The sequence below is a fragment of the Scleropages formosus genome, chromosome 14, assembly GCF_900964775.1.
Source record: "Scleropages formosus chromosome 14, fSclFor1.1, whole genome shotgun sequence".
Lineage (NCBI taxonomy): Eukaryota > Metazoa > Chordata > Actinopteri > Osteoglossiformes > Osteoglossidae > Scleropages > Scleropages formosus.
In genome coordinates, this window is record NC_041819.1 from 18,214,912 (window position 1) to 18,238,732 (window position 23,821).

The following is a 23,821-nucleotide window of genomic DNA, read 5'->3' on the forward strand; positions in this document are numbered from 1 at the left end:
AGTAAGAAATACACGAAGAAGAAAGGGCCTTTCGCTTGATCCTGGCGTACAGGTCCCACAACGGAAAAACGGGGGACGCTTTCGCTGTGATGCCGCTGGGAAGATGGCCGCTTTCGGGATCCTCAGTTACGAGCACCGGCCCCTGAAGCGGCCCAGACTCGGTCCTCCAGACGTTTACCCACAGGATCCCAAGCAAAAAGAGGTAAAAAAACTGCAGGCTGCTAATGATACGACCCGTCTGACGGTAGTGGAATAAAAACCAATGGGGGTCCCACTGGGATGGTTAGGAGAGCTGAATGGTTCGTGCCGGGCCCGGGGAGCGGCAGCACAGTGGCAGCAGATCGGCTACAAGGCGCCAGGAAAGTCCGAGGCTGCTTCCCGGGCCTAGTCTCTGTGTTCCAGGCAGCTCGGCTAGCCAAACAACAATAACAACAATGAACCGAGGTGTGAAAACACGGATCATCCTGGGTTAATTAATTCAGAAAGAATGACACAAACCCCCATCTGCGCGCAACAACGCATCACGAAAATGCAACACACTGACTGCACCTTCATTGTTTTTTTTATGTGGTATAATTTGTCTCCCAGGAGCGTTGACAAAAAATACTGTGTCTCTTAAATAAATACGTATTTTCATGCAGTACGTTTTAAAAAGTGGCATCAATGTAACTTAAATAAATTGAGGTGAGGCAGTGAAGGTTCCATCATCAGTATTGCAAAATATGATGTGTTTATTTGTGCTTAGATGTTTTGGTTCTTAAGGCGTCTAGGTTCAGGGTGCAGGAGAAATAATGTTTGTAAAATATCACAAAATTATTATTTTTTTTTTTGTTGTTTGTACATTTCGCTTAGGCTTATGTCATGAAGCAATATAACTGTCTGTGTCTTTGTCTCTCTCTCTCTCTCTCTCTCTCTCTCTCTCCCTCTCTCTGTCTGTCTATGGCTCTTGCAGGATGAATTGACAGCTCTAAATGTGAAGCAGGGGTTCAACAACCAGCCGGCCGTGTCTGGAGATGAACATGGCAGCGCTAAAAATGTCAACTTCAACCCTTCCAAGGTGAGAAAGTGCTGCTGAGTACCTCGCATAGTTATGACCCTGCTCGCATGGACCGAAGTGTCCCATCATGCTTGTACTGGTGTCACTGCAGCAAAATGTTCTGGGACACGTGACTTCTTAACAGGGGCAGCAGGTGGTGTAGTGTGTAGGGCCAAACAAAGGATCTGGGTTCGAATCCCACCCCTTGCTGTAGCACCCCTCAGCAAGGTACAAACTTTGAGTCCCTTGAGTAAAAATTACCCTGGCGTATAAGTAGGTAAATTATTTGTAAGCAGCTTAATGTTGATACTTATCAGGTTGATTTGCAGAAAACTGTAAGCTAAAGAATAGTTTAAAATGCTAATGTGAACTTGTGTACATCAGACTTGAGTTGTGGTGCAGCCAAGGGTTCAGTAATCCATGCCAACATGCGTCATCAGATACTGCGAAAGTGGTATTCTGCATTACGTATAACGCTGTTATTGCTGTAGGGGACACTGCAGAAGTGACAGCCAGCTGGGGTGTGTCTGCTGTCACAAAAGGGATGTCTGCTGCCATGACAGAGATGGTGTACATAATGATGGCAAGCCTGTGTCAACAGGGGCTCTTTTTGGTGCCTTCATATTGCCAAATTAATACAGAAATCAGCTGCTTTGTGCACAGTTTCCTTAACTTAAAATTCCCTTAATAAATGTTTTATGAATTTATACATTTTTGCTGCAGAATATTGGGCTAAGTGTTGAAAAAATAATTTTCAATTATGCATTCAACACATGCTGATCTCAAAAGTAGTGTGCAGATCTTGGAGATATTGGGTTGCAGATCCTTTCACCATCTTTTAGGCTGTAGCCAGAGTCACTCACTCTCTCATTGTTGCTAACCATGTTTCAAAGTCAGAGTTGTGGTTGTCCAGAGCCTGTTCTGGAAGCACAGGCACTACCTTAGTTGGGGTACACCCTGGACTATGGACTAGTCCATTACAGTAACCGGAGTGTTATTACAAAAAAATGCACCGTTGTATAAGTTTGTCTTACAGTGTAATTTAGGGTATTGTTTCTGGTAGCCTGTATGTGGTATTTTCAAGGCAGGACTTGTACAGAGCTGTGAAATTTTGCCATCTTGTTTATATTTTGATCGCGCTAGTTGTGAATTTGTGAGCTTATCAGTCATATTTTAAATAGTATGCGACATTGAAGTAGGTGCGTAATGTTATGTAGTTTGTATAATCAAGTAAAGGCTGGACAGTTTGCATGGACCGTAGAGGATATAGTCATAAGAGGTTTTTGAGATTAGACATAAATTCCTTTGCTTGTTTTGGAAGACAGGGCCATTTCAGGTGATGGCATCAGACATTTTGATTTCAGATTCCTCCTGGGGACTGGGGTTGATAAGAGGGTATAGAAGGGGAAGAGTCGGTATCTTGAGTGATAAAGCAACATTATCACTGGAGTGCTTTCTCTCGTGCTCAATATCAGCTGACTGTGCCTCTGAAGGGATTTTCTCCTTGTAATTTCAGATCAGCTCCAACTTTAGTAGCATAATTGCAGAGAAGCTGCGATGCAACACATTCCCAGACACAGGAAAGCGGAAGCCACAGGTCAACCAGAAGGACAATTTTTGGCTGGTGACGGCACGGTCACAAAGTTCCATCAACAATTGGTTCACGGACTTGGCTGGAACCAAGCCACTCACCCAGCTGGCCAAGAAGGTAGCAGAAATGCATTTTGTTGTCCTTGTTTCTCTGAAATTTTGAAGGGGTTCTGCAATGGATTTTTATCCCTTTTCATATGGTATCCAAATGAAGATGCTAGTTAACTTGACAATGATAAGTGGAGTTCATCAGTGTGGCAGAGCTTATGGTCAAACGTTTCATTCAGAAATAATTTATTCCATTGTTATGTATTATTAATGTCCCTTGCACATTACTGAGACTTTCCTTGAACCCTTTGTCTTCTTCTGGATCTGTGTGTGATTCAGGTACCCATCTTTAGCAAGAAGGAGGAGGTTTTCAGCTATCTGGCTAAGTACGCTGTGCCAGTAATGCGTGCGGCCTGGATGATCAAGATGACATGTGCGTACTATGCTGCAATAACAGAAACCAAAGTGAAGAAGCGACATGTCATTGATCCCTGTATGGGTAAGTACATCTCTTTTTGCGTATTTTCATTGTGGATTGTTGTTATCTGTTACTCAGCCAGAGAATGTCATACCTTTCCAAGGTCAAATTTTCTAGGCAACACTTAAGTGAAAAATAAAATGAATTTATTTTTAAAAGAGAACCTTCGGTATATCAAATTTGCAAATGGTCCCAAGAGGAGTAGATAATTTCCATGTGTTTAGATCATATTGCTTATGAAATAATTATTTTTAACTGGTTACCTTTCTATAGAGTGGCACCAGATTACCACCAAGTACTTGTGGGAACAGCTGCAGAAAGTAGCTGAATTCTACCGCCAGTCATCCGGAGGAGGCTCCCCACTCCCAGCACCCCCAGCGGAGGTGGAGGCTGCAATGAAGCAGTGGGAATACAATGAGAAGCTGGCAATGTTCATGTTCCAGGTGCGCACACCTGCCGGGTAGCTGGAACAGTGCCTGGGATTTAGTACAATTTAATTTTGAAAGAACCTCTGAGATTAATCAGTGGAATTATTTCTGACATGCACACCCTCCTTTGAGGGAGCAGATGAGGTAGGGGTTTAGGCCCTGCACTTGTGGTAACTGTACAGTCCCTTCTGTTGTACATTTCTGTGAGGTACTTTGTTTTGTGAACTATAAATGTTTGTGTGTATAAATGGACAGCTTTGCTGACATTAAATAAAATAGTTGATCCATTGTGATCCATGAGAACATACATAGGATAAGCTTTTTAATGTTACGTAGCATTCTACTTTAAAGTTTAATGTTCTTGATTTTGTTTGCGTAGGATGGCATGCTCGACAGACACGAGTTCCTGACCTGGGTTTTGGAGTGTTTTGAGAAGATCAGGCCAGGAGAGGATGAGCTGTTGAAGCTTTTGTTACCCCTCATGCTCCAGGTATGGTCGTGACAGTGTGGTACCATTTGTAACAGCCTCAGCTTTCAATTCATTGACCATTTATTGAGCACAACGTTTTCAGGCATGCGTTTGCAATAGGTGAAATAGTTCACATGACATGTTTTTTGATTTCTCCAGTACTCTGGGGAGTTTGTGCAGTCCGCCTACCACTCCAGGCGCCTAGCGTACTTCTGCACGCGTCGGCTTAACTTGCTGCTCACTGACGGCACCGTGGGCCCCGGGTCGGGCGGCCACCAGCCCCACGGCATTACAGGACAGCCAGGGGCCGCGATGCCCCCCACACCCGCCACCCAGCCAACAGGAGGCAGCCAGACACAGACCTCCTTTGTTGACTGTCCACAGCACAGGCCGCTGGTTTTTGGACTTAGTTGTATGCTTCAGGTAGGAACATTAAAGATTCCTATAACTTCAGGTTAATCTCTACTAAATTGTCCAGTCATATCGTGGGATATCTGGAAAAAGGTCCCTTAGGCTCTTAATCTCAATCCTATCTGGTGTTATGTTACATCTTCCTTGTATGCTAAGGTTTAAATATGAGTTTCACATTCATTTTATGGTTTGTTAATATAGGGGATTTTATTAAGGTAGAAGTCTTCGCAGTCAGTGTTTGATAGTCTGTGTGTGTTTTGTCTACAGAGTATCGTCCTGTGTTGTCCCAGTGCTTTGGTGTGGCACTACTCGCTCACGGACAGCAGGAATAAGACTGGATCCCCCTTGGATCTGCTGCCCATTGCCCCCTCCAACCTCCCCATGCCAGGGGGCAACAACTCATTTACACAGCAGGCAGGTGTCTGTGAGCTGAGCCATCAAGACTGTGAATTTATGAATTTCAGCTATGTCTTAATTTGATGTTTAATTCATAAATATGTGCCCTCCCTCCAGGTGCGTGCGAAGGTGAGGGAAATAGAGGAGCAAATCAAGGAACGGGGCCAAGCTGTGGAGTTCCGATGGTCCTTTGACAAGTGTCAGGAAACCACAGCTGGTATGAAAAAGATTGGTTGTTGCAAGTGGCCCAGCAATATTAGATTTGTTAGAAAACCATGGCTGAATAAATACTTAGTTTATTTTTTTTTTTTTTCTGCACCCAGCTTTAAATTGAGGCTATGTGGATGTATCGTTCTGAGATGTTGTCATTAAATGCTTGATTTTTGCGCTTCTTGTGTGTTCAGGTTTCACAATCGGCAGGGTTCTGCACACTCTGGAGGTACTGGACAGCCACAGCTTTGAGAAGTCTGACTTTAGCAATTCCCTAGACTCCTTGTACAATCGAATTTTTGGCTCAGGACAAAGCAAGGATGGTCACGAGGTGGGGGCTCAGGGTCAAAATAGTAATTTTCTTCCCTTTTGTTGAAACATTTTTTTTTTTTTTTTCTGTTTGCTGGCCAGATTCGCAGTTTTTGTTCGAGCTGCATGTATGAGACTAGCTGTATTAAAGTATTGATGATGTTTTAATTGCTGGCCTTCAAGATTTTTGGAGAATCATAATGAAATCTTCAGTGTTGTCTTACAGTGATGTGATTGACACAGTTACTGTTATAACGGGCCAAGTTTACAAACATTTAATACTGGCGAGGAGTTATGATTATTTATCCTTGTCCATCAGTGTGGTAGTGTAAACACACTGTACAGCTTGGCTAGCTAAGTGGAAAGTGGACAATGCCAGCATGTATTAATGCCACTTGTGCTTGCTTACCCAGATGAACCCTGATGATGATGCAGTGGTGACCTTGCTGTGCGAGTGGGCCGTTTCTTGCAAACGGTCAGGCCGGCACCGGGCCATGGTCGTAGCCAAGCTCCTGGAGAAGAGGCAAGCTGAGATTGAGGCTGAGGTGAGGGCAATCAGCGGACTCAAAAGTTAGCAATTTATATGCTTGGAGTCCATGCGATTCTTCATTAAAAAAATTTGAACTCTATAGATTGGTGATTTGTTTTAAACTAATTTGTGCTGGATAAAAAGCAAGTGCCAAGAAAACAAAATAAATAACCCTAACCTAACCTGATCCCTTGAGCCAGTAACCAAATGTTAGTAAGTTCCTTCCATTTCTGAAATCAAAGACTGTGATCTTATCCTGGAATGTTAAACGCTCCCTTCTGTGTGTCTGACAATGTTGCCAGACCACATCCTCTCACTAGCCATGGGAAACTTATTGGGGGTGTGGCATGGGAATTAATCATAGCTAACCTGCAAATGTCGATTGAAGAAAACATGTAGATTGCCAGTCGACATTCCTTGCTACAGAGAACACAAATCCAATTTTGTATACTGAATTACATTGCCAGTTGTGCGCTGAGCCAGCCATTGCCTGTTTTCAGAGTTGACATTTGGAGATTTAATAAGGGGATTGATGCCATTTGTCTTGATGAGACAAAAATTAACTGCTGCTATTTTTTTCCATTGATGCCTTGATTAATTGACAGCAGTCAGTGAGCCATGAGCAGTTTTGGCGGGGGGAAGGGCAGGTGGGAAATATCTGGGTCGGGTGCTATTCTCCCTCCTTATGACCCTCCTTATTTTCTCTCTCACAGAGGTGTGGGGAGTCAGAGGTGGTGGACGAGAAGGGCTCTGTGTCATCAGGGTCATTGTCCGCTGCCACGGTACCTGTGTTCCAGGACGTCCTGCTGCAATTCCTGGACACCCAGGCTCCTGTGCTCAGTGGGTCTCTCTTCAACACCTATTATACTCTATTCATTCAGCTGATTCCAAGCCTGTGAATCTGAGATTTTCACGTTCGTTCTATAGCATATAATTACATTGTATGTTTTGTGCAGTTAAGCGTTTCTGTTGTGCATTTAACTCACACAAGAACAGGTTTTGTTGAAGGAATGTGTTCTTCAGTTGTATAAGGGTGGCTCAGGTTCTGCTTTCCCATTTTTTGCCCACTGTACCCTCAGCTGAGCCTGGCAATGAGAGTGAGCGGGTGGAGTTCTCAAACCTTGTGCTGCTGTTCTGTGAGCTCATCCGGCACGACGTCTTCTCCCATAACATCTACATGTGCACACTCATCTCCCGTGGTGACCTGGCCTCGGATCCCCACCTGCCCCGGCCACGGTCTCCAAGTGAGGAGCCCTCCGATGACATGGAGTGCAAGGAGCAAGAAGCTGGCGCCGGAGTCAAGATGGAGGTTTGTTGTGATTTGCTTTTGCGCACACACAGTTTGTTCTGATGCACCGCCTTTGAAGTTGTCTATATTATCATACCTGAGAGAATATCCCTTTTGTCATGCAGTATACCGGTCTCTCCGAGTCGATGGAGATTGAACCCAACTCAAGTGCAAACTTCGATGAGGTATGGAAAGTGTCCTTTCAGTGCTGTTAACTGTTCCCTGTCTTTTTCTCTAAAGTTAATTATAGAAACACTTAGCAGCATATTCCGACTGCCCATGTTTTAGTAATAGCTGTAGTAGAACAATAATTGTAAAAATTGCACTGCTTTATAATTCACCTCTCTGGGCCCTTGCGCCCTGCAGATGTTCTCCCCACCCATGCACAATGAGTCGAAGGGTAGCCCCTCCCCAGAGAAGCCAGCCACAGAGCAGGATGGAAAGAGTATCTCCAAGGAAAAGGCCTCAGATCCTGCATTCCCGCTGCTGTACGACCAACCGCGCCACATCCAGTACGCAACACACTTCCCCATCCCCCAGGTAAAGCCCTCAGCTGCACCCAAGTGCTGACCAGTGACTGACAGGGTGTCTACTCTACGGAAATGGAGCTGTAAGAAAATCTAATTTTGTATCCTGTGCATTTTTTCGTAATGCAGTCTTTTTTTTTTTTTTTTTTTTTTTTCTTTTTGTCAGTGTGACTTAGATAAGCCAAGAGCTTCTTGGTTGTTCACAGGGAGAAATACATGTGATTGGAATAAAAAGTTCCTTTTTTTTTCTGCCTCAAATCCAAGTGATGTGCATGGGGTTAAAAAAAAAAAACAAATTACCCTTTGGGAAGTCATGTATTTATGGTCTGTGTGAGTTGCATCAGGAAAAGCTGTTTCTACACTATATCTTCTATATGTCCTCATTGTCCTGGAACGTTTACCATCAGGAGGAGAGCGCAAGTCACGAGTGCAACCAGAGGCTGGTGGTGCTGTACGGCGTAGGCAAGCAGCGGGATGAGGCTAGGCATACCATCAAGAAGATCACCAAAGATATTCTGAAGGTGCTGAACCGGAAGAGCACTGCTGAGACCGGTAGGAGTTGGGATTGTAGATATCATTTTGGGGGAATAACATTCTGCCTCATTCTTCTCTCACATACAGGTTGTGTAGTGCTGGAGAGAAAATGTCATACTAGTGAAGAACACAAACTTGTAGCCCGAATGTTGTCGGTTCAAGTCTAGGACAGAACCTTTGTGTTGAACTCATAACGAGAGTATTGTGCTGTGACTTTGAATAAAGGTGTTAGTTATTGTAAGCCAGTGGTTTAGAACCCTTTCTAGAAGAGGGGACCTTTTCGTGAATCTAGTGAAAGTTGAGGACGTCTCCTAGAAAACATCGATAAATAAAGTCAGATAAACTACTATACTAAATTTATTGCACTGGAACTTGATTACTTTCACCTGGAATTATGTCATAAATAGTAATGGCATAACATTATTTTCAACTTTATTTTAATGAATGTTATTACTCTTGCTTCTTCTTACAAAGCACTGAATTACAAGCTTCTGGGGGTGCGGTGGCGCAGTGGGTTGGACCGCAGTCCTACTCTCCGGTGGGTCTGGGGTTCGAGTCCCGCTTGGGGTGCCTTGCGACGGACTGGCGTCCCGTCCTGGGTGTGTCCCCTTCCCCCACCGGCCTTACGCCCTGTGTTGCCGGGTAGGCTCCGGTTCCCCGTGACCCCGTATGGGACAAGCGGTTCTGAAAATGTGTGTGTGTGTGTGTGTGTGAAAATAAATATTTCCTTTTTAATTATTAGCTTTTAATTTTTCTTCTTTATTATAAAATTCAGTCTTGTCGAGTGAACACGATCTGTGTTTACATGCCCATCTGATATTTACACTAATAGAAACCCTAATAGAATACAAGTGTCAGGCCACCTAATCGCTTTGTTTCTATTTAAAGCTCAACTAAAAATCAAAAAATTCATCTCAAAGTGATGCATTCCCTGACCAATGTTTTGGCAGAATTAGACACTGGCTTGTTTTGCAAATGGTTGTTACAAATTTTGAAAGGGAACATTGTACGTTCGCAGTGTTTATGGCTGTTTTGTGGTGTTTGTGAGTGCTGGAAATCAGCTAATGAATGTTTAAAATATTTACGGTATGATTCAATCAGTAGTTGGCACGGAATATGAGTTTGTGGTGAGTATATATTTTACAAATTAGTTTTACATTTTTGTAGCTCAAAACTTTGGAATTATGAGCATAGACAATTATGAATTATTCTTAAGAACTACTCAAGATTCTAATGATACAGATTATCCACTAGCAGTGAAGTAGCCCTTCAGTATTATTCCACTCAGTAATTTCAGGTCATCTAAACTATTTTTCTTCAGTCACTAGTTTTGTATGTCAAAGATCTTTGTAGTAGTCTGGGGAATTTTCAAAATGCTGGCGAATATATGTAGCCCTTTAGAAGAAATGCAGTGCAATATTTATGTTACGTGGAAACAGTAACAGGTTTCATTTGATTGTTTGGACTTTGAATTAGGGTGCTCTTGGAGAGCAGCCTGAACAGGTGGTGTTTCTCATGGTATGACTGAACTATAATGTTCCTCAGAAAGTTTCCTTAACAGGAAACGGATTATGGGCGTTAAAGTTATTCATGTGGGCAGAGATCTGACCTCTTTGGTGCCTGACTTGTTCTGACTCAGTGGAAGCAAAAAAAAAAAATGCCTTCTTTTAAACTGTTCAGTTCAGCACTAAATTTAAGTTGTTTTAGCTGTCTTTATGGGAAAGAGGGCAATGTTTCTACATAGCATTCTGATCACACTTCTCCAGGTGAGGTCACTTCATAGAGAATAATGTGCCGAACACATGGATCAAGTGTACCTGAACTGGGAAGTTTTTGCATAATGATCTGTTCTGATCTGACTTCCCTTTTTCTTGAAGTCTCCTTGTTGATCACGTGTATATGTCTTACTTGGGTTGCGTATTGGCTGCTCCAGGAGGAGAGGAAGGGCAGAAGAGGAAGCGGAGCAAGCCGGAGGCCTTCCCTACGGCAGAGGACATCTTCGCTAAATTCCAGCTTCTCTCGCACTTTGACCAACATCAGGTCACCTCTCAGGTGAAGCACAGAAGTGATGTGCTTTCTGTTGCCAGTGTTAATCCTCAAAAGCTGAGCTTTGTAAGCCCAGCAGTATGCTGAAGCTGAACTTTACATCAGCAGGGTCAACAGACTTAAGGGAAGAGCCAATTGGTGTACTGCTAAAGTAAAATCACGGCTTCGTTAAAGTATTTAAAGGCTCCAGCAGCAGAACCATCTGTGCCCCTGGTGTTGTCTGCTACTGCTATCAAAACAGCATCTGCTACTACCAGGCCAAACAAGGTTTTCAGCTCAAACTCTGGTATATGCTTCAGGCTTTTAAACTGTTGTCAGGATCAATCACAGGAACAGTAAAGCATCCTTTTATGTGAAATGTTTTGACACTGAACCATGTAACAGTTTCCATTCTTTGTGCCCCGCAGGTGTCTAGGAATGTCCTGGAACAGATCACCAGTTTTGCCTTAGGGATGTCCTACCACCTTCCCTTGGTCCAGCACATCCAGTTCATCTTTGACCTCATGGAGTATTCTCTCAACATCAGTGGCCTCATAGACTTTGCTATTCAGGTTAATATAACTATTACGCGTAATACAAATATAACTGCTTATGTGAGCTCTCTGTGCAGTGCATTCCATTCTCTGGTGCCAGTTTTTATTTTTTAAAAATCCCTCCCCCCTCTCTTCTACTTATACTAATGAATGACCCCCAAAGCATAGTATTTAGAAATATAAACTGAGAAGTGTTCTCGCTTCTTACTCGTGCCAATTATGCTTCCCCATTTGTCATGCAGCTGCTGAACGAGCTGAGCCTGGTGGAGGCAGAGCTGCTGCTAAAGTCCTCCAGCTTGGCAGGCAGTTATACCACGGGGCTGTGCCTGTGCATTGTGGCAGTGCTGAGGAGGTACCATTCCTGCCTCATCCTGAATCCGGACCAGACAGCACAGGTCTTCGATGGGTATGCTCCTGGTCCAGTCCCGGCCCCACCTGAGCGCTGGAGTCCCTTCGGTTAACTTCATGTCGCCTTTTGCTCGTTCCCTCAGGCTGCGCATCGTAGTGAAGCATGGCGTGAACCCGGCCGACTGCTCCTCTGCCGAGCGCTGCATCTTGGCCTACCTGTATGATCTCTACACCTCCTGCAGCCACCTCAAGAGCAAGTTTGGTGAAATTTTCAGGTAGAGTAACAATAGCCACCATCTGTCCCACTTCCATGACCTGTTAATTTCTACCATGACGTTCCATCGTTACTTTCATAGCTGTGTGGTGCAGCAGGTTGTACAGTAGTTAAGGCCGTGGACTTCTGATGACACTGCAGTAAATCGTAAATGTGTGCTTTATGGCTTTTTTTTGGTTTGGCAGTGATTTTTGCTCAAAGGTGAAGAATTCGATCTACTGCAACATTGACCCCTCTGATTCCAATATGCTCTGGGACCCCATGTTCATGATTGAGACCATCGCCAACCCAACAGCCCAAAACTTCAACCACTCCATGGTGGGCAAGATTCTCAATGACAGCCCTGCCAACCGCTATAGCTTCGTGTGCAACGTGCTAATGGATGTGTGTGTGGACCACCGTGACCCCGAGAGGTGGGTTTGCCCTAGTGGGTTAGGGCAGTTGGTGAGGACAGATACCTCTGACGGTCCATTCAGGTGTTTGGGGATGCCCTGTGGTAGTACTGCGGTAGTTCTGTAGTAAAGCTGGAATTTGTCCTGGTCTGGTTTTCATTATGGAATTTTGTTTCTTCCTGCATGTCTTATGGTAGGGTGAACGACATTGGCATCCTGTGTGCGGAGCTTACGGCCTACTGCCGCTCCCTTAGCGCCGAGTGGCTGGGCGTTCTCAAAGCCCTCTGCTGCTCCTCCAACAACGGAAACTGTGGCTTCAACGATTTGCTGTGCAACGTGGATGTAAGTTGTTTTTCCTCCTATATATATTATATATGTGTGACAACTAAACAAAGCTCCCACCTTCATAACCGGGTGTCCTGTCTGTCTGGATTTTTGGGCTGTGTCCAGTATTGTCCCATTTAATTAACTTTCTTCTCCTATTGTTGTGGTTTACAGCAAGAAGCAGTAATAAGGTTTGTGGGTTTCCTAGGTCAGCGATCTGTCCTTCCATGACTCCTTGGCCACCTTCGTTGCCATCCTCATTGCCAGGCAATGCCTGCTCCTCGAGGACTTGGTTCGCTGCGTGGCAATACCTTCTCTCCTAAATGCTGGCAAGTGATATTTTTTTGGGATTTCTAATTTTACATTTGGATTCAGAGATATTTTGATCATGCAAAGCCTTGTTTAGCTTAGTCTGTATAATGAGCTGCAGCATTCCTTCCTTTGACGGTAAAGTGTTGTCTTCTGTGCACTGTTCTACTCTTGACCACACTTCTTCATTTCTACCAGCATGCAGCGAGCAGGACTCAGAACCTGGGGCCAGGCTTACCTGCAGGATCCTGCTACACCTGTTCAAGACCCCACAGCGCAACCCATGCCCCCAGGACAACAGCAAGTCAGGTAGCACCTTGTCCTTACAACTGTCCTCATCCTCTTACCATAATTGCTAATATAAGCTTGCATTAAAGTAGCAACAGAGAGAGCAAATCATTCAAACCAAAAATCATTTATGTGGTTCAAATTGAATAGTATTGTTAATTATATAGCTATAAATGTTAGAGTGGAGCAGCTCTGAAATCTTTGTAAGTTTTGCAGGGATGTCTTTCACAGAGCATGCTGAAGTTTTGTGTGTTTTCATTTGTCTAAAGCCTCTGTTGGGATCCGGTCCTCGTGTGACCGTCACCTGTTGGCTGCATCACAGAACAGCATTGTTGTTGGAGCAGTGTTTGCTGTCCTCAAGGCCGTCTTTATGCTAGGTAAGCTCTGTCATTTTCACTTACAATTATCTTGTAAGTGTAGCTCAGTGATCTTATAATATTTGTAAATTGACATGTCATTGATACGAATTGTCTTGTTTTCCCTCATAACTCAGGCTAATGTTAAGTGTAAACTTTGAGCCCTTGGGTATATCAAATTATTATTGCAGAATCTATTTAATTTACATGTAAGAATGAACCAACAACTTTTCATCTTTATACATTTGCTGTTCTCTGGTTTTTCTGTGCTAAAGGGGATGCAGAGCTGAAAGGTTCGGGATTCTCACACCCAGCTGGACTGGATGACATAAGTGAGGATGACATGGGTTCAAAAAAGGCTGCTGGTCGTGCTGTCTCCATAGAGACTGCCAGTTTGGACGTATATGCCAAGTATGTCCTAAAGAGCATCTGTCAGCAGGTGAGAATCGAAACACCTTGATCAATGTACCTAAAGGCCCATGTTTCAAGAAAAAAAAGTCTCATTAGATGTTTGAAGCAACATGAATTAGATCTTAGGTTGTCCAAGAGTCTGCACAGTGAAACATCGAGAACTTGGAATACTTAGTTTATGCAACTTCTGTTAAAATTGAAGAGCTCCTGAGATGCACTGAACCCTTGTTTTAACAAAGCAAATACAGTAGTATATTCTCAGTAATCTGAAGGAAATGTGGCAAAGAAGTGTAATCATGCTCTGCAGAGACACTGAGTCTCAGTGTTAATCCTTCTGGGCTACAAAGATACAGCTCTGGGATCTCCAGGATTCCAGCAGGCTGCTGCTTGTTTGCTTGGCATGAAGACACCTGTTGGTCTTGCAGTCGAGGTGGAATATTGGTTTATGGAGAGCACATATTCACCATCTCGCCTGGCTTTTATCTCACACATCTGCTTCTTTTTGGTTCACGATGTTCCAAACATCCGTTTCAGCCTCTGTTTCATAGCACTTGAGAATTAAATTTCTTGATTTTGGTAACACATTTACACACTAACATTATGTTCAAAAGTGAAAGCTCAGGGCTGTAACATGCCTTGGCACCATCTGTGTGCCTAGACAGATTGCATTTAAAGTGAATTATTTCGTCAGATGTGCTCTTAGAAACTCGGTGGGAACAAATGTACAATAACCAAGTTGTTCTGATGTTTATTTCCTCATTTAGCTGACAGTTCTCTGCAGCAACTTAGTGTTTGAACTGTATACTAAGCTACTTAAAATTATTTACCTATTTATGCAGCTGGGTAACTTTTCCTTGCAATTTAAGGTAAGTAATTTTATTGTATTACTACAGCAGGAGGTCTGATTTGAGGCAGGGACCTTGGCTTGCAAGACAACTTTGTGCACTGTGCCACCGATTGCTTGGCAGAGAACACCAGTAACTTCTTTCTCCTAACATCCTTCAAAACTTGGTGATATTTGCATGTTCACAAGATGTTTATTGATCATGAGTTAACATTGATGTAGTGACCCTTTATAGCTAATGGCTGCAGTCCGTCTCTCTCAGGAGTGGGTAGGTGAGCGTTGTTTGAAGTCGCTGTCTGAAGACAGCAGTGCCCTGCAGGACCCAGTGCTCGTCAACATCCAGGCACAGCGCCTCTTGCAACTCATCTGCTACCCACACCGGCAGCTGGACAGCGAGGAGGGCGACAACCCACAGCGGCAGCGAATCAAACGCATTCTCCAGGTTAGCCCCTCGCGCAATCCCCTTCCACCGCATGCAGACCTCCTGGAGGACCTTCAGAGACTAGCGGGGTGTTAGTTTTTAACATTTCAATGTAATCAGACCTGAAGCCTGTTAAAAGATGAGCACAGAGCATCATGTCCTTCTTACCTTCTAGCTGTGGTCCTGCGGTTCAGGTTCAAATGGTGGAGTGCTGGATCTTTTAACTTTTTTTCTTTGAAACTTCATGAAACGCGGAGTGTGAGAAGTAAAGTCTGCGTTTGTCAGTTCTTACCTTAAAAACTAACTGCATTACTCCACTTTTACAGTGACAGTTCAGGAATGGTGGAATATAAAACACAAATACACATTTTTCCCCCCTTTTCGAAAATGGAATCCGTATGATGGTCAACCATGCTAAACAACCTTTCTAATGGAGTATAATAGCTGAAACATTTGACTGAACAAACAGTGCACTTGTACTTCAACTTACAAAAACACAATTTGGGTCAGAAGTCTTTTCTCATTTGTTTACAAGGCCAGCCGCTATGTTGCAATTTATAAAAGCTTAAATATCGCTTAATCTCTAGTTTTGTACAGATTAAAAAAGAAAAATCAGATGAAGCTATTATGAATTAAAATTTTGCTCTATGATTATTGTATTTTTATTGAAAGGTCATGCAATGTAGGGTCTCACTGTTCTTTTCTTTTATACAAGAAGCTTGTGGTATGACACAGACAACTCCATGGACATAATATCAGTCAATCCTGGGATTCTCTTTTGTAACTGAGAACACTATAAAACTGGCGAGTAGGAAGTGACTAAATTGATCTTACAAACATCTTTTTGACCATCTGGACAGTTTCAGTTTGCTATCAAAAGGTATAATAGATACATATCTTTATTTGCTGAGTAGTTTCTGTAAAAGTCTCTCTTACAGCTGTAATTAAAAGTAAGCAAAATTAAATTATGTAATTTTAGAAAAGAAAATGCTATTTAAAAAGTTTTTTTAAATGCGTAACTTACATTTGTTACAAAAACTCTGCTCTGTGCTCTCTGGGAGTTATCCTGGTTGAGGCAGCAGTTAAACAACTGCTAAAGCTTCTGTGGGTTTGTGTGATTCCAGAACATGGACCAGTGGACCATGCGACAGTCATCACTTGAATTACAACTTATGATCAAGCAGAGCTCAAATAATGTGAGTGCTATGAATTCAACCTGCAGCACAGTTATTCTACAGTATTTCACAGCCATACTGTATTGAAAGCAATCTTCTGACCTAGAATTTGCTTAAATTACATGTCATTGTTACTATAATACTGTAATTTTTTCACAGCAGTTAATTTGCTCTGAGGGAATAGACATTTGTTTTTGTATGATGGCTTGTTTGCTAAATTTTCCTGCTTTTAAATTTATTCTATGTGTAGATCTTCTTTCAGATTATGATTTCCAGATTCATGTATAGTTAATCTTGTAGTGTGGTATTTTGTCTCTGTCTTATGAGCATTTTCCTTGTTCTTATAGGAACTGAACTCTCTACTGGAGAACATCGCCAAAGCCACAATCGAAGTGTTCCAGAAGTCAGCGGAACTTAACTCCAATAACCCCTCAGCCAATGGGGTTGTTGTGCCAAACAACATGGGTTCTTCTGTCTCTAACAGCAGCAACACGAGCAAGATGAAGCCAGTGTTAAGGTTAGAGTCTGTAGGAAGTAGCTGGTAAACACAGAAAGAAATTATTACATCAATACATGTCGATCTATTTGTGCGCCACATGGATGTATCTTGGAAGTTAATTTTCACGTATGCCTGTTAAAATGCAAGACTGTATGTTTGCAGTACTCCTAATTTGCATAAAGGAAGTAGTTTTATTACATTTTAGGGTATATACTTAGAGGCGTATATCCTCGAGTGAACAAAAATGAATGGTTAGCTTTCTGGAGGATATGGTTATCAGTGTGCAGATACATTCTGTGCATGTTTGTCCACAGTTCATCAGAACGCTCGGGTGTGTGGCTGGTGGCTCCCCTCATTGCCAAGCTGCCCACCTCGGTTCAGGGCCACGTGCTTAAGGCCACAGGTGAGGAGTTGGAGAAAGGTCAACACCTGGGCTCATCGTCCCGCAAGGAGAGGGACCGGCAGAAGCAGAAAAGGTGACCCTTGCATTACAAAACTGTAATTCATTTTTTCTGAAGGTTCATACTGTGTTTGCCTCGCAGCAAAACATTGAAATGGCCCTGTTTCAGTTATTGCTGGTTTGGCATAACATCATGCAAACAGATAATCCCCCCCCATTTTTTTCTCTGACTGAGCATGACACATCAATACCTTATTCAACACACATGACTCAAAATCCTCATGCTGACCTTTGGTTTACATATCTGTTATTCACTTGGTTCTCTTCCAGAGCTGAGTATGCAACGAAGCTGGTAATGGTGTGCTAAATAATGCATATACTTTTTGTTCAGTCTTTCTTGGTTGGCGCTATACCCCCATGAGAGTTAATTGATGGAGAACTGTCTCTGTTGCAGCATGTCGCTCCTGAGTCAACAGCCCTTCTTGTCTCTCGTGCTCACATGTCTGAAGGGGCAGGATGAGCAGAGAGAGGGTCTCCTCACCTCCCTCTACAGTCAGGTTCAGCAGGTAGCACACATCGCTCTTCTTCTCCTGCACTGCAATATGTTCATTCAGGAGTAACCCACAAGGCCCACATCTCTTCATAAAAGGCAAAGCATAATACATAATAAAAGTGCAAAAAATTAAAGAGGTCTGTCTTTTAGATCGTCACCAACTGGCGTGAGGACCAGTACCAAGATGACTGCAAAGCCAAGCAGATGATGCACGAAGCCTTAAAGCTACGGCTTAATCTAGTATGTTTCTTATCTTTGCATGTTTTGCGGTCTTTGCGTTTCACTAGCTGTCGGCACTCTCTGCGTGTGTGTGAGACTGACTGACTGACAGTGCCTGTTGTCTAGGTTGGCGGGATGTTTGACACTGTGCAGCGCAGCACCCAACAGACCACTGAATGGGCAGTGCTCCTCCTTGACATTATCAGTAGCGGAACTGTGGACATGCAGTCTAACAAGTGAGCGCATCTCTTATTCATCTCAGCTGATCTACTGACAAAATGCTGGAGAATATATGTAGCCCTTTCATAGAAATAGTTTTTGTTATGTTGCATGGAAACTGAGTAAGAGCTGACGTTTAGCACATCTGACATCTTTAGACATTCAGGTGTGATGGCTTCACTGACATTTCATTTAGCCTAATAATAACATTAATAATATTAGCGTAGCCAGCAATGATAAATATATGTTCTAAATAATATATTGCCTGTAAGGTATACATGATCATGCTCAGATCAGTCCTTTACAGAGCCACTCCTGCATTGTACTGTACATGTTTATATGTATCTCCAAAAAAACTAAAGAACTACTAGAGAGGTGATTAGGAATCCACAATATTCTGGAAAAGTTTCATGCAGCCACTTGTGTGATGAACGCGGTGCATATGGTGAGGGGAAACTAACTGTACTTAAGAATCACGTATCTGCAGCTATGTCTCTCTCTCCTAATGTAATGCACAAATTGTATTTTCTATGAGATATACCTCGCTTTGCAGAAAAGCGTCTGTTAAATGAATAAATGTAAATAGAGATACAGTATAATGAGCTCTCGCCCCGTTCTTCCTTTAGCATCTCACCTTTGATGTCAGGCCATCTGAAAGTGGCCCTTTCTGTATGCCACTGCTGTTATGCCTCTTGATCAAACTGTTAATTTGGCTGTTTGTTTCAGTGAGTTGTTCACTACTGTCCTGGACATGCTGAGTGTACTCATCAACGGCACACTGGCTGCTGACATGTCCAGCATCTCTCAGGGCAGCATGGAGGAGAACAAGAGGGCCTACATGAACTTGGTCAAGAAGCTCAGGGTAAAAACACGCCAGTAATACGCCAGTAATACACCAGTGGCTCCTGTTTATTAACTACATGTGGATACACGAATGTTTTTCCTTATTGGCTATACTTCTGCAACTACTACGTACAGAAGGAGTTGGGTGATCGCCAGTCGGAGAGTCTGGAGAAAGTGCGCCAGCTCTTGCCCCTTCCCAAGCAGACACGCGACGTCATCACCTGTGAGCCCCAGGGGTCGTTGATCGACACCAAGGGCAACAAGATTGCTGGCTTTGAGAAAGAGGTCATTACACGGTTATTTATTTACTTTCTAAATTTCGTATTTTGGTTTGCATTATGAGTAATAATGAATAGTTTCAGTTAAAGATGTACTTTTAGGGTTGATCTGTTGAGGTGTTTGCCTTTCCTTCCACAGAATCATAATGTATTGCTGTACAAGATGAGTCTTAAGTTTATGTGACGACTCTTTCGAAAATATTTTGACACTCCATCTCTCCACAGGGTCTCCAAGTATCAACAAAGCAGAAAATCTCCCCATGGGACGTCTTTGAGGGGCTGAAACACTCGGCACCATTGTCCTGGGGCTGGTTCGGCACGGTGCGAGTAGACCGCAAGGTTGCAAAGTTTGAGGAACAGCAGCGCCTCTTGTTGTACCATACACACCTGAAGCCCAAGCCTCGTAGCTACTACCTGGAGCCCCTCCCACTGCCACCCGAAGAGGAGGAGCCACCCACACCTGTGCCCCCTGAACCGGAAAAGAAAGCAGCAGAGGCCTCCAAGCCTGAGAAGAGTGCATCAGCCATGGCTGCCGATTCCAATAAGAAGAAAAGCAACAAGAAAAAGAGGAACCCACCCACAAACAAAACAGACGTAAGGCCCGGTATCACTGCAAGTGCATGAATGATCAGAAGTGTTTGAGGGATCTAGAAATGTGTGCATGGATGTGCTGTAAAGATGTTGTCCCATTGTCCCTAAGCTGTGGATCAATTAAGCAGAACCTTGCCATTTCAGATTGGAAGCCAAACATTTAACTTTTAAAATGATATATATTTTTATAGAATTGTGGAAACTTAAATGGAACTTATTTACATTTTTTCCACAGGACTATGTGCCTAGTGCGCCAAGGCTGCCTTTTGGACCTGGAATGCCCCCTGAGCTGCTTCCTCCTCAGCAGGGACTAACCTACAACAGGATGGCATATGGCCAGCAACAAATTGGCATATATGCCCAGAATCAACCGCTTCCTGCAGGTCAGCCAGGCCATTCATTTTTTTTTATTTTTTTTTTTCCCCGCTCTTTAATTAAATACAATCCTCCAATGGTGCTATGAAATATTTTATTATTAATTTTTTTCCTTTCAACTTTGTCTGTCTTGGACTTATTGTGGTCCTCCAGGCGGTCCCCGGATGGATCCTCCATACAGACAGTCTCGCAACATCCAGATAGGCAAGGTGGTGCCCTCCAGGTCACCCTATTCCGGCATGATTCCTGCAATTTCAGGAGGAGTGCCAAACATGATGCCACTCGGTCAACAGCAGTACAAAATAGCAGGCTACAAGCACCAGCCCACCATCCCCCAGGGCCAAATACTGCGAATGCAGCTGCAGGATAAGCTGGTGAGGTCAAAAGGCAGATACTGTCTAGTGGTTTCTTTTTTGGGGGTGGGGGTGTTGTATTTGTGTCCACAGCTTATTGTCAGTCTTATCTTTGCTAAGTTAAAAGGTGCTGTTTGTAAAGTTAGGAAGTTTAATGTGTTCAGTTTTTAAGTTTGGGAAAATTTAGGAAGAATAAAGTGGGGAGGGATATTATATGCACTACATCCATCTACATCTGATCGCCATCTTTACTCTTAAAAAACACTTAGATGATGGGAAATCACATGCGACAGATGACACCCAACGCCCAGTACTCCTCAATGCCGCCCTCTCAGGTAAGACTCGGTTTCATTTTGTTTTTAATCTTTCACTCAAATTTTATTTGCCTGAAATGCAATCCTCAATTGTTCTTTTGTCTGCTGTCTGGGGGAATGTCAAAGGGCTACACCACGTACAGCTCGCACTTGCCGGCACACCCTTCCCAGGCTAGCGGGATAGTTCCCCCGGCCTATGGTGGCCAGAGCTTCCCAGGCTCGCATCCGGGGACCAACCCAGCCATGGTGGACTCCCTTCGGCAGATGCAACAGAGGCCCAGTGGCTACGTGCATCAACAGGCACCAGGTTATGCACACACAATGCAGAACACACAAAGGTGAGCCAGTCACATGACATGACGAAAAGGAGTGTCCTTCGTTTAAACACAATATGTCAGAGTGTGTCGCTTGGCACCACCCCTCACCCTGCCTCTTCTGTAGGTTCAGCCACCAGCCCATACAGCAGGCACCTATGATGCAGGGGTTGGGTCACATGGGAGGCCAAGGTGTGCATCCGGCCATGAGGCCAAACCAGATGATGGCCGATCAGTCACAGCAGCAGGTCCAGCAGCAGCAGGTCCAACAACAACAACAACAGCAGCAGCAGCAGCAACAGCAGCAGTACTTGAGACCACATCAGGTTCTGAGGGTAGGCACAGAACTCCTTACTGGGCTCAGGTAACACTGTGGGTGGCAGGGACTGGAAGTTGGACTTCTTACCTAAAGGTAGCAGATATCAGTCTCACGGAATGAGTTTAGAGCTATTCCTTACTGATTTCAGAGTCGGTACTTATGGTGATGCACAGGGAGATGTGGGGTTATGGTGACTTAATGGCTTAGTCTAGATTTTGTGTCTGTTCTGCAGCAGCAAGCTCAACAACAGCAACAGCAACAACAGGTACAACAGCAGCAACAGCAAGTCCAGCAGCAGCAACAGCAGCAGCAGCAGCAGGTGACAGGGGCCCAGCCCCCCACCCAGGCTCAGACCCAGGGCATGGGTCTGCAACCCATGGTAAGCTCTGCACTTTGCCTTTAGCCCGGGACAAAGGTGGTCTAAATCTGTCATAGGTTCATTTGTAACCTGGTGAATCAGTAGCTTTTTGTTTAGCTATGCCAGGACAATTTAGGTTAATGCAGTTTTATACTGTGTTGACACTTCCAAAGGTAAAAATAAACCGTCAGAACCTTTGGCAATTCTGCTTAGATAGAAGGTTAGCAAATGTGTTGCTGGAACCTAAAACAGTCTTTTCTGATAGTGAAATTCTAGGCACTCGAGGTTGCATTCATTGTTTGCATAAGAATCTGAGGCAGTTAAGTGTTTTGGCACAACGTTATAATTATTCTAGGACAAGGTTTGTTTCGCACTGGTTTATAACCAGAATGCCTTTCTTTTTAGCAAGCTAGCTTTTTCAAATCTTGCTTTTGTACTACTGGTTATGTTGATCTGTTTTCCGGACCAACCCAGAGTGATGTTTTGCATGTGTTAGTTCCCCCGGCAGGGTATGCAGCAGACGCAGCAGCAGCAGCAGACGGCTGCCCTGGTGCGACAACTCCAACAGCAGCTCTCAAGTAAACTCGCATTCGCATGACTCTGGTGCTAACCATAGTACTAAGTAGCCAAGATATTCAAAAGCTGGAATAAGTGTCACCACAGTGCATCCTTTTCTTACATTAGCTGAGAGTTTTTGTATAACTCTGTAAAGCTGAAAAATGAAATTGGTGCCTTTTGTATTTTCCAGATACGCAACCTGGACAGAACACCAATTCATTTTATTGAGCCTGGAGGGGAATCTTTGGAAGCCCATGGAGCAAAACCGTATAGTTTGGTTCTTTTGTTGCTTTTTCCCCCTTCTTGGTCGACACCGATGTTTCCCCTTCCTTTTCCGGCTGCTGAAATCAAGGCTAACAGATTAGAGACTGTTGGATCGTGACTGGGAGGATGGACCTGTGAAGCGGCAAAGAGACTATATGTTGATTGCTGAATTCTACTGATTCCACTTGAAATGATGGGAAATCATGAAGTACAAGGAAGGCATCATGTTTGTGAAAATAACGGTCACTCTGAACAGAGAAAACTAGAAGATTTTATGTAAAAAAAAAAAAAAAAAAAGGAAAAAATACAAGAAATTATAATGATGCAGCTTTTTATTTTATTTCAATTTGTACAATATTATGTTTTTCTCATTAAAAAGTCTGTTCATTTTTATCCATCCATTTTACCTGCTTTGCTACTTCTGTTGCAGTTATTTCTCAGGTCGGTGTTTCAAAAAATTTATCCTAAATCCACATTATTCAAGTTTTGTTTCATTCCACACTTAACTGAAACAGCAAACTTCTAAAACTTTCAAGAACCTGCTGGTTACTTAGCAGCATTTTTACTCTTACTGTGATACAAGAAAAGGTGTAGAATATTTTACTTAATGTTTAAATGTAAACCTTCCTTTGAATCAGAATTGCTCATTTTATCATTTTGTCTAAGATGATATGTGTGTGGCAGTATTAGTACTATATATGTCACTGATAGGTATCCACAACGTGGTACTACAATTACTACAGCTCACAATCTCTGCAATTCCAAATCGTACTGATAGTGCATATTTTTAAACAAAGCTGCCACGCAACTTTTACTGACTTAAGTCTACCCTGAGTGACGATTCTGACCAGGCAACAGGCCACATTTCTCTTCCTTTAATCCAGTCAAATTTCTTTGTTATATTCAGCCCCTTGATAATTACACTGGCATCTCAACTCAAAACAAAATTAGCATAACATGGGTGTTTATCTGTAACAACTCAATGTAGTCGTAGTCATCTGGGCAAGGGGAGATACAAGAGCAAAGTATCCTTAGGGAATGTGTGGATAGTTTCATTGAGCGCCATTCTAGTTACTGTATTTTTTATGGTCCCCAACAACAGGTTGATGTCCTGCTGGGACAGGTAAGGGCTGCAGAGTCATGCGACGACCACCCCCATGGTTTCATGGTAAGAGTTTTACAGAAAATGATCTACCAGTGACACCGTGCGTCTTCTGGACTCATCTAGTCATGAGAGGAACACCACTCCCAGAACATGACTGAGTAAACTCAAGATTCATTTACTTCTTTTTTTTTTTATTTAAATGACTTCTCTCCAATGAAAATTACTGTTATTCACCCATTCATAAAGCTTGCAGGTTTAGTGGAGCAATTTAAGGTAAATACTGTG

General features: G+C 43.3%; 1 protein-coding gene across 1 annotated transcript; it reads left to right on the top strand.

Moving 5' to 3' along the window:
* On the top strand, positions 1-22,729 carry med12 (mediator complex subunit 12). The gene is made up of 44 exons (XM_018746623.2): positions 1-202; positions 953-1,057; positions 2,553-2,744; positions 3,014-3,173; positions 3,426-3,595; positions 3,960-4,070; positions 4,209-4,472; positions 4,728-4,874; positions 4,974-5,073; positions 5,261-5,397; positions 5,789-5,920; positions 6,618-6,744; positions 6,984-7,213; positions 7,318-7,377; positions 7,559-7,732; positions 8,127-8,271; positions 10,187-10,305; positions 10,707-10,850; positions 11,075-11,238; positions 11,324-11,455; positions 11,640-11,867; positions 12,044-12,188; positions 12,379-12,499; positions 12,678-12,788; positions 13,037-13,144; positions 13,399-13,562; positions 14,641-14,820; positions 15,924-15,995; positions 16,322-16,491; positions 16,788-16,949; positions 17,328-17,439; positions 17,577-17,666; positions 17,772-17,881; positions 18,591-18,726; positions 18,843-18,992; positions 19,211-19,579; positions 19,812-19,959; positions 20,105-20,325; positions 20,574-20,639; positions 20,745-20,956; positions 21,060-21,267; positions 21,484-21,630; positions 22,106-22,187; positions 22,358-22,729. The coding sequence occupies exons 1-44, from the start codon at positions 104-106 to the stop codon at positions 22,393-22,395; spliced, it is 6,462 nt and encodes a 2,153-aa protein (XP_018602139.2). The 5' UTR covers positions 1-103; the 3' UTR covers positions 22,396-22,729.
* Positions 22,730-23,821: the final 1,092 nt, after the last annotated feature.